Source organism: Laccaria bicolor, genomic scaffold (genome assembly GCF_000143565.1).
Source record: "Laccaria bicolor S238N-H82 LACBIscaffold_11 genomic scaffold, whole genome shotgun sequence".
Classification (NCBI taxonomy): Eukaryota; Fungi; Basidiomycota; class Agaricomycetes; order Agaricales; family Hydnangiaceae; genus Laccaria; species Laccaria bicolor.
Genome location: NW_001889882.1, coordinates 697,033 through 715,548, shown reverse-complemented (window position 1 = coordinate 715,548; position 18,516 = coordinate 697,033). Strand labels below are relative to the sequence as shown.

The 18,516-nt window shown below is 49.8% G+C and overlaps 4 protein-coding genes across 4 annotated transcripts; 1 reads left to right on the top strand and 3 right to left on the bottom strand.

The window, feature by feature from the left end:
- Window positions 1-489: 489 nt before the first annotated feature.
- On the bottom strand, window positions 490-4,377 carry LACBIDRAFT_190400 (acyl-CoA-dehydrogenase, peroxisomal; the record flags this gene model as incomplete). Its single annotated transcript, XM_001880637.1, has 26 exons — window positions 490-502; window positions 552-902; window positions 970-1,580; window positions 1,636-1,649; window positions 1,706-1,731; window positions 1,788-1,810; window positions 1,870-1,900; window positions 1,957-2,023; window positions 2,080-2,111; window positions 2,163-2,301; window positions 2,353-2,430; window positions 2,486-2,586; window positions 2,644-2,712; window positions 2,764-2,788; window positions 2,881-2,925; window positions 2,981-3,188; window positions 3,245-3,296; window positions 3,348-3,365; window positions 3,426-3,459; window positions 3,508-3,561; window positions 3,618-3,670; window positions 3,721-3,786; window positions 3,838-4,040; window positions 4,103-4,193; window positions 4,246-4,266; window positions 4,330-4,377. The coding sequence occupies 24 exons, from the start codon at window positions 4,375-4,377 to the stop codon at window positions 1,510-1,512; spliced, it is 1,569 nt and encodes a 522-aa protein (XP_001880672.1). The 3' UTR covers window positions 490-502; window positions 552-902; window positions 970-1,509.
- A 2,074-nt stretch (window positions 4,378-6,451) lies between these two features.
- LACBIDRAFT_190411 (acyl-CoA-dehydrogenase, peroxisomal) lies at window positions 6,452-9,066 on the top strand (the record flags this gene model as incomplete). Its single annotated transcript, XM_001880873.1, has 18 exons — window positions 6,452-6,499; window positions 6,548-6,568; window positions 6,622-6,712; window positions 6,771-6,973; window positions 7,028-7,093; window positions 7,146-7,198; window positions 7,250-7,355; window positions 7,406-7,457; window positions 7,510-7,713; window positions 7,768-7,795; window positions 7,847-8,053; window positions 8,112-8,173; window positions 8,227-8,242; window positions 8,297-8,388; window positions 8,437-8,483; window positions 8,542-8,573; window positions 8,627-8,747; window positions 8,798-9,066. The coding sequence occupies 18 exons, from the start codon at window positions 6,452-6,454 to the stop codon at window positions 8,906-8,908; spliced, it is 1,560 nt and encodes a 519-aa protein (XP_001880908.1). The 3' UTR covers window positions 8,909-9,066.
- A 116-nt stretch (window positions 9,067-9,182) lies between these two features.
- LACBIDRAFT_297118 (uncharacterized protein) lies at window positions 9,183-13,066 on the bottom strand (the record flags this gene model as incomplete). The annotated part of the gene is made up of 12 exons (XM_001880636.1): window positions 9,183-9,286; window positions 9,343-9,907; window positions 9,955-10,025; window positions 10,077-10,140; window positions 10,190-10,420; window positions 10,476-10,800; window positions 10,863-11,073; window positions 11,129-11,226; window positions 11,282-11,393; window positions 11,446-12,155; window positions 12,216-12,350; window positions 12,399-13,066. The coding sequence occupies 12 exons, from the start codon at window positions 13,064-13,066 to the stop codon at window positions 9,183-9,185; spliced, it is 3,294 nt and encodes a 1,097-aa protein (XP_001880671.1).
- Window positions 13,067-13,904: 838 nt separating this feature from the next.
- On the bottom strand, window positions 13,905-15,278 carry LACBIDRAFT_297117 (uncharacterized protein; the record flags this gene model as incomplete). The annotated part of the gene is made up of 1 exon (XM_001880635.1): window positions 13,905-15,278. One exon carries the CDS (start codon window positions 15,276-15,278, stop codon window positions 13,905-13,907), a length of 1,374 nt encoding a protein of 457 aa, XP_001880670.1.
- Between the last annotated feature and the right edge of the window lie 3,238 nt (window positions 15,279-18,516).

The window sequence follows — 18,516 nt, the reverse complement described above, 5'->3', positions numbered from 1 at the left end:
TCACATCCATAAAAAGCCAACCATGTTGAGTTCATGACTAGAATATTACTTAGTGCCGCCCACTTCATTTAGCTTTACCACATGACAACTCAGACCACACACACCTGGACAACATCTTTGCGGAACCATTCGGAAATTTACCAAGGGTGAAACACATTACTGAGTTGAACGCCAGGACCAAGGATCGCGGTCTTCAAATACCAAGGTCAGCAGGGAGGTGGGTAAGAGACTTCTCATCACGATAATCAAATTGAGGCTGACCGAAGGAGATCAGAAAGTGAAGGAGGTCGAAAGTTAGAGAGGCGTTACCGAAGTATGTTGAAGGAAGTATATTCAATGTTACGGTTGATTGAGGCCCTATTCTTACGAGCTTCAAGTTGCTAATTGACAAAATGACAGTTGTCACACCGTCACACCACACTCAACACCCCAGTCACGGACGTTCTTTGCTGGGCGCTTCATAATGGCCTCACCTTCAAACGAAACCGATGCCATTCTTGAGGTTCATTAATTTTCATTCTTTTTCTTCTCATCGTTAAACCTTTTTACAGGCGGCCCTCCACCGATCCTTCTCTGCCCCACCTTCTCGGCCACGTCCCGTTCAGCCTGAGCAACCCGATTCAGCTGCCGTTAGCCAGCCAGAATCAAAACCGGAGGCCGCAACCCAAGTGTCTACCGAGAGTTCTATATCAGAGAAAAGTGAGGGATCAGACGACTGGAAGGAGCAGTATGAGGCTCAGCTTCAGTCCTGGCGCGCCCAGTCCGCGGAAGCCCGACTCAAGGCGGAAAAGGAACGAGAGAGGTGGGAAGCCATCCGTAAGGTAGAGAAGGAGGAAGCTGCTCGTAGAGGCGCCGAAGCTACCGTTGAGGAACTTCCTTCCGCTCCACAAGTTGTGCAAGAGGCATGTCTAATCATATCTTACTTCTCCCATCCAAGCAAGGTGACTGATATATTGATGCCAACATCAGAGTCTTTCGTCATCAATCATAACGACGGTTGAGCAACCTGCAAGCCTCACAGACGATTCACAGCGGTGGGAGGATGTCCATTCCTCAGTCACGTCCTCTTTCCCGTCCATGTCATTCCCAGATCGCACCGACTCCCCTTCCCCACAACTTCAAGCCACCCGTCCTCATTCCGTTCCTCAGACTGCGACCATGGCCATCTTCGACTCGTCTCTGTCGACGAAAACTCGCATAAAAGCGCTCTTGTCTTCGCTGGCTATCAACATGCTCTTACCATTTGTGAACGGTGTTATGCTCGGCTTTGGCGAAATATTCGCCAAGAAGCTAATCATTGAGCAACTGGGATGGGGATCATGGAAATCCTCGAGACCTGGATCTGTAGCAGCTACGACCGGGCTTCGACAAAAACAGACTATATTTAGATAATTTACATGTCCCTCCAGCCGTGTCTTCGTTATCTGGATGCATAAACTTATGGAATGAAGGAGTATGTTAGGTATCATTGCGAGGATGAGTGTCGTGATGGCTAGAAACCACGAGGAATCACAGTCTAGCATTCTTGGGTATGGCGCGGATAGCTTGTCGAACCCCAAGATCTGCCAACACGTCTTCCGCTGCAGCAACAAGTGGGTTAGAACATTCAATATGGGGTCTTAAGATGTGATGTACCTCCTCCAAGAATTCTATTGAGTAGCGTAGATTAGCCGCATTTTCGTGATTTGGAAAGAAGGGTACATACGCATCGAAGGGAACGGTTCGATGGTACTGGAACAAACACACAGATTAGTCGGCCATCGAATGTCATAATCTAAACCACCAACGTGCTCGATAAACGATCCCATGCCTGCAACATCGAAGTTAATGTGATCAGTGCAACAATCAAACTTTCATGTCGAGGCCTACCTGTGCGGGTGATACCACGGCCACCAAATACCTGTATAAGTATACCTCAGCGCTAAAGATATCGATCGACGGAGCTTCTCCACGCACCTGAACAGCGTCTGTGGCAGTTTCCTGGGCGGAATGTGTCGCACGCATCTTCAGAAGACCGATAGGTCTATTTCAGGATGTGATCAGAATTACGTGTGGCAATCGAGATAGGACGGTGAGCACCCTGCCAATTTCGAAGCCTGTTCTTTGTAGGACTTGACCGGGCTTATCAGCTACGGAGAATCCGGACAGACAGACCCAGTTACCATGTTATTCATTTGATAGGTCAAATTCTCAAGCCAGTTTTGTACACTCTCCACCCGAGAGATCATCGCCGCCAACTTGCTTCGTATAACAGCTTGCGAGTTTAAGGGTTTGCCGAACGCTTTCCTTTGACTGGTCCACCTGAGTATCCCTTATCAGCTAAAATGCAATCATGGTGGAAAAAAAACCAACTTCAGGCATTCTTCAACGATAAACCGTTGACTCCTTGCAGAGGAGCATGCCATTACCCAACGCTCGTGATTGAAATTACTACGATGGTTTCATCAACCCGTAAATTCGGGAGAGCGTCGAGAACTTCGCATACCTGAGTATCACAAAGATTCCTCCTCCCTCGGGGCCAAGAGTATTTTCGACTGGCACTTTAACATTGTCGAAGGTAACGAAAGCTGTCCCCGCCGTCGGGGACTACCAAAGAAAAAAAAAATCGGTGTTATCCATCGTCGAAAAGGGATGAAAACTCACATAGCTCGTCTTGATTGCTTTGGTTTCAACGCCCTCCCCCCGCTCGACCAGAATAACAGTAAATCCGTCCTTCATAACAAGTCAGTGATCGCAGCCCTCGAAAAAACTCAACGGCGGTACCTCAGTTTTGCAACCAACAGTAAAGCTGAATGAAGTTGGATTTGACCTAAAATTTTCAATAGAAAGTGAAACATACTAGTGCGAAAACCTAAGGGATAGATCAGTGTGTTTACTAACAAAAAGCCAAACTCCACTTGCGTTCCATTGGTAATCCATTTCTTCCTGAAAATTGAAGTAATTGAGTGTTTTAACCCAGAAAATTGAGTTAATCACTTACGTCCCGTTTATGATCCAGTATTTGCCGTCTTCGGTCTTACGCGCAGTTGTTTTGAGACCAGCGACGTCACTGCCAGCAAAGGCCTCCGAGATAGCAAGACAAATGAGCTTCTTGCCAGACAACACATCCGGAACGACCTTCTCCTTAATTGCCTTGCTTCCGAAATTCAAAACGGGAGGAAGACCGATCACCGACCCAGCCATGAGTCCTAAATTATTAACGCGTCAGCATTCGCTCCACTGTGACCATCAAACAGTTCGGTACCATCGCCATAGCCCCGGCATCCACTTCGCGCAAATTCTTGAGTGATAATCAACTGAAACAATGTTAGAAACGACATGACACTAGAATTATGTATGTCGCGCACCTCGTGGAAATAGTCAAACTGTACGATGATAGCATAGATTAGGTACTAAAAAGTATACATAGAGGAAAAGCGACTGACCTCTTCAGGCTTGACAATGCCTTCCATCAACTCCCTTCCTGTGTTGAATGAGATGAAGGTTTAATGCGGACATCCAATTAACATGCCTTGCAGGTGTTTTCCTGGCCCCATTCGCATGGCGTGCATATTGATCTTCCTGCTCCGAATGTAACGGTGAGGAACGTGTTTGTTAATGAACACACTGAAGCTTACGACATAGCTTCGATCACGCTTTGACTGGGGGGCTTTCCGTCTTCTTCCCTCGCCTGTAAAAAAAGCCTCAAGATATGAACGGAAACCAGAAGAAAGTACTAACAAGTGCGTCGGGCGTAACGACTTCATCCATGAATTTTCGAACGGCCTTCTGGAATCGTCTGTGGTTCTATAAAACAGCGTTAACTCGATTCCATGAGAGATGATTCAAAATCGATACATCAGTATAATATGGGCTGTGGTAACCCTCCGACAACCAAGTTGGTTCAGCATACGGAACTTTGCTTAGTTCGCCAACTACACGGCTGTGTATGACAGCGGCTTCACCCGCTATGACACCGATTTGGAGACGGGCGTATTGAGGCTTCATGATGACCTCATGCCTGTGAAGGCCGTAGAAGGCCTCTGTAGCATCTTTTCCGGCTAAAAATCAGGGATGTTTCATATCATTACCCCCAAGAAATTGTAAGTTCAAGTTGACTCACCAACTTCCTCGTCCAGCAGAACCGACGCACCGCCGGGATGAAGATCCTTGAATCTGCTGATGTCGTAGACTTTGGAGTCGATGATGATCCACTATTGTCCAATATGAGCACTGTGCCAGAAACAACCGTAACGTCGAGTTTACCAGATCCCCGTCCTTGTTGTGCTATGTATATACAAACAAAAAGGTGAGCGACTGTTGAATACAAGTCGAGCTAGCACGACGAACATGAGCGACGTCCTCGCGGCTGAATGTCTTTGTCTCTTTGGATGCCATTTGGAAGCGTGCGTTAATTTCAATGATACTTCATGCACCGAATCAAGGTATCCCTATTATGTCTGTGGTGTGCCATGTGAAATCGCCGGTTAACGGACATTGCCGACAGAGGCTACCTGACCGGCGATTTATCGCAAACACCGCGGCAATACTCCACTGTCAGTGTGCGTACTAGAATATGGCGCTCGCTGGTCTCAAAGTCGTTGAAGTAAGGTCTCCTTCCCCTTAAATATTACGATGCTCAAGCGGTTCTAGTTTGCTGGCCTCGCTCCAGGCCCATATGCCGGTCTGGTGCTCGCTGACAATGGCGCGTCAGTTACACGCATAGATCGCCCGTCCGCGACTTCAAAGGACGTTCTGTGCCGTGGAAAACGTTCAATTATCATTGACTCGAAGAATCCCAGTGGAAAAGAATTGTTGCGGAAAATGATATCCTCTGCTGATGTCCTCATCGACCCGTTCAGACCTGGGGTCTTGGAAAGGTTGGGACTTGGGCCAGAGCTCTTTCTAGGCAGCGACACGAAGAAAGGGCTGAATGAAAAACTAATTTACGCGAGAATAGTGGGGTAGGAACGCATGGCGAAAAGTTTTCGTCGCAGTCCTGACGGTACCTCGCAGCTTTCCTCGGACAGGTTAAAGATGAATTTTGTCATGTCTGAACACCATCTTGACCTCGCTGTTATTCTCAGGGCCTTACAAGGATATGGCTGGTAAATCTTCTGATCATAAGAGGGAAGAACTCATTCAAACCCCTGATTAGGTCATGACATTAACTATCTAGCCCTCAGTGGCATATTATCAGTCAGTTACGGCCATTAGATCAACTATGCGCACACAACGATCTCATTGATCTAAATGTTACCAATTGATGTAGATGTTACCAGGCTCTTCCTCGAAGCCGACATTTCCATTGAATCTTCTCGCCGATTTTGCGGGGGGAGGTGTCATGTGTGCGCTTGGAATCCTGTTGGCCCTGATACAGAGGGGAACAACGGGACGGGGTCAAGTGGTTGACGTGGATATGGTATGAGATTTTTGCAACGCCCTCTTCAGATGCCTAATTTTCTTTGTTAGGTTTCGGGCACACGCTATCTGGCGTCATTCCCACTCATTCACGCCTTGCTTCCTGGTTCCCTTATGCTTGGTGGTCAGCGTGGGACCAACCCCTTGGACGGGGGTGCGCCCTTCTATAACATATACTCCTGCAAAGGTGGCGGCTGGATGTCCGTTGGCTGCCTCGAGCCGCAATTCTTCAAAGCCTTCTTGGAATTGTTCCTTAGTTCGTTGCCTCCGGGCTTTTCTCCGTTTGGTGATCAGTGGAAGCCGAATTTCCAAAGCCAGGTCAATCGCTCAGAGTGGCCTAAATTGTATGAATACCTGGAAAAAGGCTTTCTGACGAATACGCGGGAATATTGGACCAATGTATTCCATGGTATGTCGGGTCCCACAATGTCAGTTATTGGGAAATAAATGAATGACTGCTTACCGCCTAGGAACGGACGCTTGCGTCGCACCTGTTCTGTCGCCTGTTGAGGCTGATGCATTGGACGCGGGTGCGCCTGCAGTTCATCCTAGAGTATCAACCCTTTCGAAATTACGGGAGAGTAAGCCCGCACTCAAATACATTGGAGCGCTGAGACCCGGACTACACACTGAAGAGATTCTGCGAGAACTCGGGTTGAATGATATTGAACGAGCACGATTAGCAGCGGACGGAGCCTTGGGAGAAGAGTTGCGAAGACCTAGTGTCATTGCCCAAGCTAAACTCTGAGATGATTGTAGCAATATCGTAGTCCAATTTGTATTCTAGGAATCCCGAGCTTGCTATTGGCTAAGATTGTCGAGGCCGTCCGTGAATTGGAAAGTACGGGGCAAAAAAGTACGGGGATTTGTATACAATGTAGCCGTACTTTCCGAACCCCAGACTTTCTGAGATTGTCCGGACCCAAGCACGTGGAATTCCCCTGCATTCTTGATATCACATGCAAATTCTGCTTGCCCATCCTCAACCGACTTAAAAAGTCGTTTCTTCATTCACATCTTCGGTTTTCATTTTTGTATCACAGCGAACGCAATGGCATCGAAAGAGCTCAGACAACTTTCAAGAGACGAGGTCGCCAAGGTCTGTCTCAACCTTTTTATCAGGGACGTATATCTCATCTCGGAGCAGCACAACACAGATGACGATCTGGTTCGTCCGTCTCCTCGCACCTTTGGTAGGGCACTCCTCTAAAGTTTTCCCAGTGGATTATTATAGATGCGAAGGTGTACAACCTCACAAAGTTTAAGGGGATGCACCCCGGCGGTGTATCAGTTCTATTAGACCCGGAGGTCGGTAAGTAAACTTCGATTCCTTGGTGGTAGATTTCGTACTCAACACTGGTATGACATAGCTGGGCAAGATGCTACAGAAGCGTTCTTTGGCCTTCACCGCTACGAGGTTCTGGAGAAGCCTCAATACCAGCGACTGCAAATTGGTGTGATCGAAGGGGAAAAGAGCATCATTCATGGACGTATCGTCGGTGAACTCAGCCAAGTCCCTTACGCGGAGCCGACGTGGTTGACAGCGGGATACCACAGTCCATACTATACAGAGGTACCGTTCTATGGGTCAAAATCATCTCCCTCCCTCTAATGTTTTATCTCACAGGGCCATCGCAAATTCCAGGTCGCGGTGCGAAAGTTTTTTGATGAGGTGGTTCACCCCGATGCCCTTGTATGTAAAAGACAGTATTGCTGCCGTATTGGTCTCATTTTTTTTGTGGTAGGCTCGTGAAGAGGATGGCAAGCGGCCGTCGCAGAGTGTTATTGACCAGATGACGTACGCTTTGCAGTCTCACTCCACATTTCTACAATTCATTGTTTGATTTAGTGGTTTAAACATGCACGCCATGCGTATGGGACCTGGAAAGCATCTTCAAGGTCGCGTTCTCATGAATGGCCTTGTGAAGCCCGAGGAATTCAACTACTTCCATGAGGTGGGGTGTGGTATCTTGTCACTGGTAGCCGACTACTCAATATTATTCAGTTGATCATCACGCAAGAGTTCGCTCGTTCGAGTCTTCGCGGTTATGGAGATGGTAAGTAAGCCGCTTTCTCCCTCTCATCATTTCTCCTGACGACATGTTTTAGGACTTTTGGGTGGTAAAGTCATTGGGCTTCCTCCTGTTATTAACTTCGGGAGCGATGAACTGAAAGCCAGAGTGGTGCCAGAGGTGCTTGAAGGCAAAAAGTTCATATGTTTGGCAATATCGGAGGCCCAAGCTGGAAGTGATGTGATGGGTTTGCAAACCACTGCTACAAAGAGCGAGGATGGCAAAGAGTGGATAATTAATGGTAAGGATTTTGTTTGTTGTTGCATATGAGCCCAGCTGACTTGAAGTACGACAGGCACCAAGAAGTGGATCACCAATGGAACGTGAGTCGTTGCCTACGGTTCCTGACTCATGTATTTTAACTGATTTTCTAGTTTTGCTGATTACTTTACCGTGGGTTGCAAGACCGAAGACGGTTTTACGGTCATCCTCGTGGAGAGGGGACCTGGTGTGGAGACTAAGCAAATCAAGACTAGCTACTCCACAACTGCAGGCACTGCGTACATTACCTTCGACAACGTCCGAGTTCCCGTTGGAAATACCCTAGGCCAAGAGGGTGGAGGTATCTTTGTCATACTCAGGTACATTCATTTTTTATACTCCTTCACCTCACAAATGATTAATCAACACGCTATCTAGTAATTTCAACCACGAGCGATGGGTGATGTGCTGCGCGTCAGCAAGAAGTCAAAGGGGAATAAGTGAGCAATATGTTCTGCGTATTCAACCGTTCGACGTTTTTACTTCCTGCTAGTCGAAGAATGTTTGAAGTGCGTTCTACAAGTTCAATCGGCTACACAAAAGAGCTGACGACGTGTGAATAGGTGGTCTACGCAGAGAAAAGTTTTCGGGAAACCATTACATTCGCAAGCTGTCATTCGTGCTAAGATTGCTGGGATGATTTCTCGAGCTGAAAGTGAGTACCCAGCCCGTCATCTTGGCCTCTTTTTCAACAGAATCACAGGCGTTCAAAACTGGCTTGAGAATATCACATACCAGATGTGTAACATGGTGACTTCTCTTTGTCTCATTGCCACCATCAGGTTCACTGAGTGAACTTGAATACTAGTCCTACAAGCAACAAGCAAGCAAACTTGCTGGGTACGTTTCAAACACAATTGAAGCCAGTGAATCTCATCTGACCTGTCGTATAGACAAATTGCTTTCTTGAAGAGCTACTCAACATCTTGTGCACAAGACACGGCAAGAGATGCTGTTCAGGTCTTCGGCGGCCGTGGCGTCACGAAGACAGGGATGGGCAAATTCATCGAGCATGTGCGTATCATCCATAATCTCTTTTGAAGTTGACCGTTTATTTTGTTCAGTATCATCGCACAATTCCGTTTGATGCCCTTCTCGGCGGTGCAGAAGATGTTTTGGCGGATCTAGGCGTACGGCAGGCGCTGAGAGCGATGCCAAAGGATGCTCGGCTTTAAGTTTGCGCTATCGCGGGGTTCGAGCGAGTACCCTCCTCGGCGTTTAAAGTTCGAAAGGGTCTTTATTTGTGTAATAAGATGGGGGAGGTGTATTTATTTCGTACAGTCATTCTATCCAAGAGTAAGCTGTTAATGTTACAACAACACATCTGGCCGGTACAGAAGTGATAAGGTATACTACGGGTAACTGAGCATCCAGATGAGCCTTTAGGGGATAAGCATACAGGTATCGAGGGGGAAAAAAAAGTGAATCGAGAGAGGGATGGCGTGGCATCTAGATCCCCGTCATATACGCAGAGGTGTGGTCAAACATCGCAGCGTCAGTAGATCGTAAATCCAAACCAAGATTTTGTTGGAACTGGGTCATCCAATTGAATCCTGACGGTAAAAATATTGGTAAGAGGCCGTCTGGAAAGATGTAAAAACGTGCATACCTGGTAATGAGATATCTTGCCAGCCAGATGGATCCGCCAAAGATTGCACGCTTTGCATAATGGCATCGTCGAAAGGCAGGGCAGGTTGGAAAAAAGCCACATCCACGCCATCTTCCAGCGATTGGTCCATAGACGAAGCAATCAAGACGTCTGGTGCGAAGGGGTCCACAGCACCGACGGGTGCAAAGTTGTCGAAAGACAACGCAGCCGCTGTGGGCGGAGGCGACAATGACGTACTTGTTGCAGGAGAAGGATGGCTATACACACTAGAGGGTATCTCAAACGGCCGCGGCTGATCTGGCGCCTGTTCTGAAGCGGAGTTTGGCCTTCGATTGCGTTGACGGGGCAGAGGAGCGCTGGAGTTAGATCCTGGAGACGTCGGGTCCGACCTTGCCATAGGCTTCGATAGTAGATTCCTGAGGAAACGCGAGTAGAGTTTTGGGCCGTGTCGATCGTCGATGGCAACCTCCGGAGACGCGAGGAGGTCAATCACCTGCTGGACAAGCCGTCGGATTTCAGAGCGATTTTCAGAGGTCAGGTATGAAGCGAATTTTGGTTGAAGAAGCTGTCTTGGATTAGACACGTGTTGGTGGAATGCGTATAAAATCTTACTTTCACAAGAAACGCCGAAGCGAAGGTTACGAAAACGCTCTGAGCCTCAGGTCCATGCCGGAAATAGTGTACTAGAGTGAATGAGAGTCAATGAACGTTGAAAGTCACGGAAGCAAATTTACATTGACTTGGTCGACAAATATCGTTCACAACTGCGTTGACGACGTCTTTTGCAGCGGTCAAACACTACCAATGACATCAGTCATATCATAGATGCAGATCAGACTCCACTGACCCTGATAAGAAACGGATTCTCGTCCGTTCCGTCATTCTTTCCAAATGCATGTTGAAAACCGTAGGAGAGAACGACGAGCCGAGCGTAGCTGTACGCCAAACGGAGAAGGCCAGTCCGGAAGCAGTTTTGTGGGTCAGACATATCTGTTTGCTGGACAGTAGAAATCCATTTGTCGCCCATTCGCTTCAACTCGTCATCCGTCGCTGTCGCTATCCCTTCGAAATCGACCTCCTAACCCATATCGTCGTGGTCAAAAAAACTGAAGGTAGGACAATCAATGACAAACCTTGTTAAGTCCTGTTGGGTGATTTGGATCACTGTATATCTTTGCAATGAAACCCGCCAAGACTTTCAGTTCTGCATTGTATGCACAGATGTGAATGTCGAAGTGTTTCATGTTGTAAAGCGAGCTCTTCCACCAATCTTGAGAGTGATTTGCCATGTAATCAGCACCACTGATAATCGGTGGCTTGCCGTATTGTGACCCTGTTGATCTGTCGAGATTCACGCAGTTAAGCCAGACACGAGTCCGATTGAGCATCTCGCGTGCATGGTTTTCGTTTAGGGGTTTCGCATTCGAGGGGAGATGAAGATTTAAATCCGTGGCGGTTCTGAACAGGTGAGGGCCGCGTTAATGGTAAATCATCTTGCATTGAAACTGACACGACTATACCTGATTGCTAGCCCAAGATACAACCAACTGCGCTGGTCTTCCCACTTTCGAGCAGGAACGGGATAAAGGCTGAGAAGTATATACGCCTGACACATTTCCACGTTTTTGGTGCCGTTGATCAGTGCTGTACCAGCGGCCAGTTGAGCGTAATGCATTATTTGGGGGTAGAGACCCGGCCTTTCGGGGTAGAAGCGTGAGGCAATAGCGCAAACTGCAGGACCATCAACACCCAGTCTACAATGTGAGTGAATAAAGAAGTTACGCACTAACAGTGAACAGAAATGGGCTCCGGTAGAATGTCCTCTGCGCCGTGTAGAGGACGGGGTCTAGAAGGGAAACCGAAAGGTTCATCCGATCGAAATATCTGAAGTATGTCCTGACATTGGAGATGTTGACGTGGTAAATAGGCTGTTGCTTACATTTGGAACAATTTCTCCGCTTCCATCGGGGTAATGATCCCCCGTGTCAGGATGTGAGGCGCTTGGTTTTGCCCTTTATCAAGCCTCTGCACCAGTGATTCGGGCGCATCAGCTTTGAAAATGTCAAAATCGATAGGACAGATCTACAAGAAAGGTAAACTTACTTGGCTTGAAAAAGTTATGATTCCCAATTCCGGGTTCCTTGTCCTCCTCTCTTTCCACACTACTCTCCCTGCTACCTTGATTCTTGATGGCCAACTTTCCGAACAGGCCAAAAGGTGATGCCACGGCAGGCAAAATTGCACTTTCACCAGCCAATTTCTTCCGAGAAAATCCGCTAGCAGTCCCACTGGTGCCACCGCTAGACGCTGAAGACCGATGACGGAGCCTACGGCCTTCCTGATGCGGTGGCTCGTCGCCATCAGTGTCCTCCACAGCTACGTTGTAATGGTCATCTTCACTGCCAAATGTCTCTGGTTCTGGAGTATTAACAAGATCTTCGTCCCCGTCAGAATCGCCTCCCTCCCAATCGTCCTCTACAAGGTAGTTTTTGGGCATCCCAGCGCCTCCTATCCCAATAAACGAACCAAATTCTTGGAAGCTCTCCCGTGCCTTTGCGATCCATTCCTCGACTGCTTTGATTGTAGCCGTGTTGTTCCTTTCTTCGGTGTTTGAATGGCCATCTGGACCAAGGAAGGAATCAGAGGTCGGCGATGGGGAGAGGACGGGAGAATGGAGACTAGACGACGAAGTGTGGTCGGATTGGCTATTAGTGTTCGAGTAATCACGATTGCCCATCGCATCCAGGATCCCCATGAGGCGTTGTATCTCTTTTGCCTGACTTTGAATTTCACTGATGAGGTGCTCGCGTTTACTGGAAAGCAAGCGTTTTAGAACGCACAACGAGGGGATGAGTTTGACGTTTGACACTTACGGGGGGGTTCGACGTATCTTCTTCCCAGGGGTGATACAGTCATGCCCACCGTTTAAACAACGTTTGCAAGGGTCGTTTTCCGTCTTGGCCTCACATCTGACCTTCAGATTTTTGCACCGAGCACACGCACGAGCACTGTAGCAAATGAGATGTTACCAGATAAGAAGACATGGTCAAACCTACGGTTTTGCTTTGCCATTATCCTTAACGTCACCATCATGATCCTCTGGATTTCCGTCCTCCGCCGAAGGATTTTTGCGAGGACGTTTGGCCTGATGTGCTGTCCCTGTTTCCGTCTTGGTTTGCGATGTATAATAGGGTGACTGGTGCGAGGAATTGGAAGACGAGGGCTGAGGGAAAGAATCTTGCATCGTCACAGATGATGAGGCGTAGCCGCCTGAAAATGGCTCACTCTCCAAAGGCTGAGCTGCGGTAGTTTGAAAGTTGAAGGACTCATTGTTACGGTACGGATTCGGGACCAGATCCTGGCCTGGATTGGCGGCCGAACCGTAAACACCATGAAGATAAGAACCAGACGTATTGGCAGCGGAAGGTGAGACGTTATAGGAAGCTGGCCTGACATGCGATTGCTGTGGATTGGGACCAAACGCATCTCGAAGCGATGAGGACGCTAGGGTGGTAGGGACTTGCTGCTGTGAAAACTGATAAGCGTTCGGGTAGGCAGCTGGTTGTTGCTGCGATTGTAGCTGTCGTTGGCGACCGTTTGCATTGACATCTTGTAAATGTAATGAATCGAACTCGAATTCGCCCTCTAGTTGAAGATTGGGTCGACGGTACGCCATTTGAGGATGGGTCCACTGCTGGTTGGCGTTGTATGAATTATTCGCCATTGTATCAGAGCCTTTCAGGTGTCCTTCGGCTAGATCAAAGTTTCCAAGTATTCCTCGAAGAAAGTGGGCTAAAGTGGGCTACAAAGCAGAGTAAGCGAAGGGTTCAGGGCACAATTACAAAGATAGCCGACGGATTGCTCGTGACAGTCCGCGCCTTTGGTGACCAGAGTGGCGCTAGTTGTCCTCAAGTATTGTGTAGGAAATGAAGAAGAATGTAAGAAAGAAGAACGCGCTTGAAGAAGTACGACTCGGCTTTGAGGTGTTGCCTTGACCGGGTATCTGAAAGGATTAATGTTCACAGTGCGTGACCAAAGCTATACTCTAGAGTCTAGGCACTGTCTAGGCTTGATACTCTGTAAATTCACAAATGGTTGACAGAATACTCAACGAGGTCTGTTACCTTGCATATTCGTGTTCTACATGTCAAGAGGGAGGTCAATAAATAAGCGATGTTATAGGATTGGTCATCTGTGTGATGCAAGGGAATGCGGTGGGGTTTAACAAAATGAGTGGATGCGGAAGCAGTTAATATATGGTTGCATAAGGATAGATAGCTAGCGGGAGAATAAATGCAGCCAAGTAGAAAAGCAGTTGTACAGATCATGAAATAACTGGAGACGCAAACGTGCACATGTGGACAGGTTGGCATCCGCGAAGCAGAGGGAGACGCGCCACGCATGCAAGGGGGATCACGGCTGTATGACGATGCCGGATTGTAGGCCACTCTTCATCCGGGATAGGTGGTAGTCGGGAGAAGGGTGGGGAAGGGATATAGCAAAGGCAGGTCTTAAGTTATCGCGGTCAATTCGGTGTTGAGGAGGAGGAAACGTGTTACTTTCTAGTCTTTGATGGAGTGTCCGGCCGAGGATGGTGGTATAGGAAACTTCTCTGTAACGTCATCATCGTCATACATGGCGGATATGACAGAGGGTTGCATCGACGCAACACGCAAACGACTCTGAATTTCTTCCTCTGATACATCCAGCACAGCTCTCAAGGATTGTATTGCTCGTTCGTTGCTTGCTGAGGAAGCACTAGACGTAGTTGCGTGATGATAGACGAAGGAAGGCTTAGGCAGGGGATCGGAAAAAGGATCCATCGAGACAATGCGTTCTCGATCCTTGCCCTTGTGACTTTGTTTGGAGACAGAGTTGGATCGTGAGCGAGACCGAGAAGATGACTTTGAATGAGATCGTTGGTGGCCGTATTCTTGAGCGTTGAAAAAAGGATTGTGTGCACTCCTGCTTGACTCTTCCTCTGCTGGGTCGACGATCTCTGCAGACCGACCTTCACTGAAATGGACTACCTCTGCAGATTCCCAACGATGAAGTTCTGATTTTACAGCTGCAGGTGTGGGAAGTGCCATGTTCAGGGTTGGTGACATGGCCCCTCCTTCCATGCGAGCTGTATGGGCGGAGAGGAATGATGTATTCTTGGCCGATTCTGCTTCCCATGATATCGGGGCATTTGCATCGACGCGGCCGAGGAAGGTTCGCGGTTCGGGCATGAACGCGCCTTTTTCATCAGAAGCAAGGTCTTTCGCAAGGCTAGGGTGGTATTGTGAAAAAGGATGAACAAAATCGAAGGGAGCATCGTCTGATTTGTGAGTAACATGAGTGAAAGCAGTGCGGACACTCGGAGATCTCTTCTTGAACATGGTGAGTTTCTCCATTGGAGAGACAGCGTCCACCTCCTTCGTCTGGTATGAGCCTTCCCATTTGTCCCCGTCCTCCAATTTAGTCCAAGGCTCAAGACGAGAACGCCTGCGTTGCTCGTCGCCGCGGGCGTTACGATCATTGGGTATGGGAGCTCTTGTCTTGATATATCTCTGCTTGAGGCTCCTTGAGTAGCGCCGGTAAAACACGACGCCCAAAATGATAAGGGCGGAGGCGCCGATGAAAGCGCCTACACATGTACCAACTACAGTGCTCAAGGCAATGGGACTAGATGTATTGGATGATGCAGCTACAGAGTTTGAAGGCGTCGCGGAATCCGAATCGGAGGCGGAAGCGGAGGGGGTAGTGTGAACAACGGGAGTGAATGAGATAGCAATGGGAGGGGCTGTATTAGAACCTGAGCCGGCAGAGCTATCAAAGGCTAAGGAGGTAGCGGTGGCGGCATCTGTACCGACGGTGAGGGCAGCATTAGAGATACCAGCACCTGTGGGTGCGGCAAGGCCAAGCTGGCGCTTGTGAAGTGGGCGCGCGACCATGGTTAGCGGAGGGGGAGAAACAAAAGTACTGAGTGACCCGCTGAGTGAGGAGAAAAGTCTTGCCCTAGCATGTAGCGAGGCACGAGTGGAATGTTAGGGTGCTGTCTTTGTACAGGGCATGTGATAGTCTATGTAAGCAATCTCTCTCTCTTCCTTACCGTCACTATTACAGCCCCTCTGAGGACTGGGCTTGCCTTTCGTTTTTCTATTTTCCCTGCCAACTCTCGTTTGCTCACACTCTTTTCAGAACATCTTGCTCACATTCGTCATTTTGGGACTACCAAATGCCACGTATCACGCTGGACCCCGCGTTGGAGGTGAGGCCAGACTTCACGTCTCCAGCTTTCGATGCTGTCTGCACGGCTGTGGCAACAGCGGAGGGCATAGAGAAGGCGGTGGTGGCTACCCGACTCGCGGATGCCTGGGACGTGGACAACGACGCCAGGAAGGAGTTATGGGCGGAGCAGGTGAGGGAGGATGCGGCTGCTGCTGAGGAAGACAGGTTAGCTCAGGAGGCGGAGGAGCTGCGTCAGCTCGAGGAACTCAGGAAGGAGGAAGAGGCGGAGAAGAAGGACAAGGAGAAGAAGCGACCCAAGTTGAAGGGGATCGCCCCCAACATGCCGGTGGGAAACGTCCCACCGCTTCGCCCGTCCCGCTATGCAATTCACAAGCTGGACGAGCGCGAGTACGTAGAGCTGTACTATTTCACCACAGAAGGGTGCGAGGATGCGGCGAGGTTTGACCGAACCATAGCCCAGGACGCTTTCGCCTTCACCAAGGCAGACAATGCCCTCCTTCTGAAGCCCATGGCATCGCACAAGCCGTCCACGAAGGTAATCCCAGACGAGGACCTTTCTTGGCGCCAGATGTCGATGGCGAAGACCTGCCTGCTCCACCACATGGCCCAGACTGATTGGCCTGAGGACCTCGTCATCGCCCTCGCTGAGTTTTACCTCAGCCTTGAGTGCCACCCCACGCGAAGGGAAGTGGATGGCGACACAGTCCTGCTGCACTACCAAGCCCAGGTCCGGCGGGAGTGGCACGAGGCCCTCCGCGATGCTGCCGATGACCATGTTTTTAACATTGGCATCATCAACAACAGACGCGTGGAAGCCATTGGTTCCGTGCTGTGGAACGCGAGGCGCACTGAGGGCGTGCTCAGGTCAGTACCGTTTCCTTTCATTGTGGTGTGCACACAAGCTGACAAGTTTCTCCCCTTTTTTCTCTCCTTTTGCCTCCCTTTGCACGTTGCCACCTATCTTGCGCCCATGCTCCCTTGCACCCTTGCACCCCCCCCCCCTTTTTCTTATGCTCTACGCGCCCTTTGCACCCGTGCCTTTGCTTCCCTTCTTGCGCCCATGCACCCATTCTGTTTACCTAACTGCTACCCTGTTGCGACCCCCGTGCTTATTCCTTCCCCCCCTGCCTGCTGCCTCTGACCCGCCAACGGCAGGCTCGAGGAGCAGTTTGCTCAGACCACCCTAGTCCCAGATAATGCCAAGGGCTCTCGCGCCCAGGGACCAAAGCGAGGGCGCTCGTCTTCCCCATCTGCTGAGCAGCGAGGGCAGCCAAGCCAGCACAACGCAAACCGCCCAGCAAGGCGGGCACGTCGCTCCCCCAGCACATTGCAGCTTCCCAAGTCCTCCTCGCCTTCGAAGGATACCAGACGTCGTCGTCCAGGAAGGGGTGCTACAAATAACCAGCAGTCTTTTCAGACGGGTGCAGCCGGAGATGGAGCCTTATCCGCCTGCACCATATGCCTGGGCCGTTACCCTCACGACATCTTCAACTGCGCATTGGACACCCTCTGGGATGGCACCCCAGTACGCTGCCGCAAGAATGGCCAGGGTCGTCTCATCAACCCAGCAGGGAGCATCCTGTGCTCCGACTGGCAACGGCCGAACGGTTGTTCCTCCACCACCCACGACTCTCGACACGAGTGTTCGGGGTGTGGGCAGCAGGCTCACGGGGCTCAGAACTGCCCTCGAGCTCAGAAGGCTTGATGCAGCATCGCCCTACAAGCCAGAGACCTGGCAGAGGCACCTTCATGAGGCTGGCCTCCAGGGCAAATACCCTGACTTGCCAGATGGCCTCAGGTTTGGCTTCAGTGCTGGCATCCCACGTATTTTTCAGACCTTCGCTCCCCCTAATCATTCGTCTATTACCTTACACAGCACGGAATTTAATGACATTATTCAAACTGAGTTCCAAAAGGGGCGTTATTTTGGCCCCATCACTCGTGCGGAAGTCGAGTCCCTTATTGGGCCCTTCCAAACTTCTCCACTTAGCATCATTCCCAAACCAGGACGACCGGGGAAATTCAGAATCATCCAGAACCTGTCGTCGCCGCATTCCCCGCGCGACTCCATCACGTCCATCAACAGCGCGATTGACTCCAATCAGTACCCATGCACATGGGGTACTTTCTCTGTTATCTGCCTCCTTATACGGCGCCTCCCCCCAGGATCCCAGGCAGCTGTACGCGATGTCAAGGAGGCCTACAGGACCGTCCCCATCAAACCAGACCAATGGCCTGGGCTCGTTGTCCGGCTCGACGAGGGGGACAGTTTTGCGATTGACACACGAGATTGTTTTGGCCTGGCATCAGGTGGTGGCGTTTACGGCCGCTTGGGTGATGCAGGCACACAAATCATGCGCGCGCGTGGCATCGGGCCCATTTCTAAATGGGTCGATGATCACATTTTCTTCCGGATTTTACGATCCCACCTGGAGGAATACAACCTCAGGCGCAGGAAATGGGCGCAGGACATCGCAGGAAACGGCGGAGAGCTCCACGACGGTGGCCGTCTCTGGTTCAAGGGCGCTGTCATGCCTGATGATCAGCCTGAGGAGTTTGATGAGGATGCGTCCTTCACTTTCTGTGACCTATCGCAAGCATCTGAAAGGTTCGTTTCCTTTTTAGTTCTTCCCCCTCTTGCCCTTGTGCTCCCCCTTCTTTGCTGCCTGCTGACCATGCCTCAGATCCCAGTCAGACAGGCTTTTCACATACTGCATGGCGGACATCAACGCCTTATCCGACGATCTGGGAATCCCCTGGGAGACTGAAAAGGATATCCCTTTCAGTGATGTTGCCCCCTTCATCGGTTTCTCATGGGACCTCACCAACCGCACGGTCAGCCTGCCTGACAGCAAGAAAGAGAAGTACCTTCAGGCCATTCAGGAATGGGAGGCGAAGCCCAAGCACACCTGGATGAAACCCAAAAGCTTATGAAAGCTT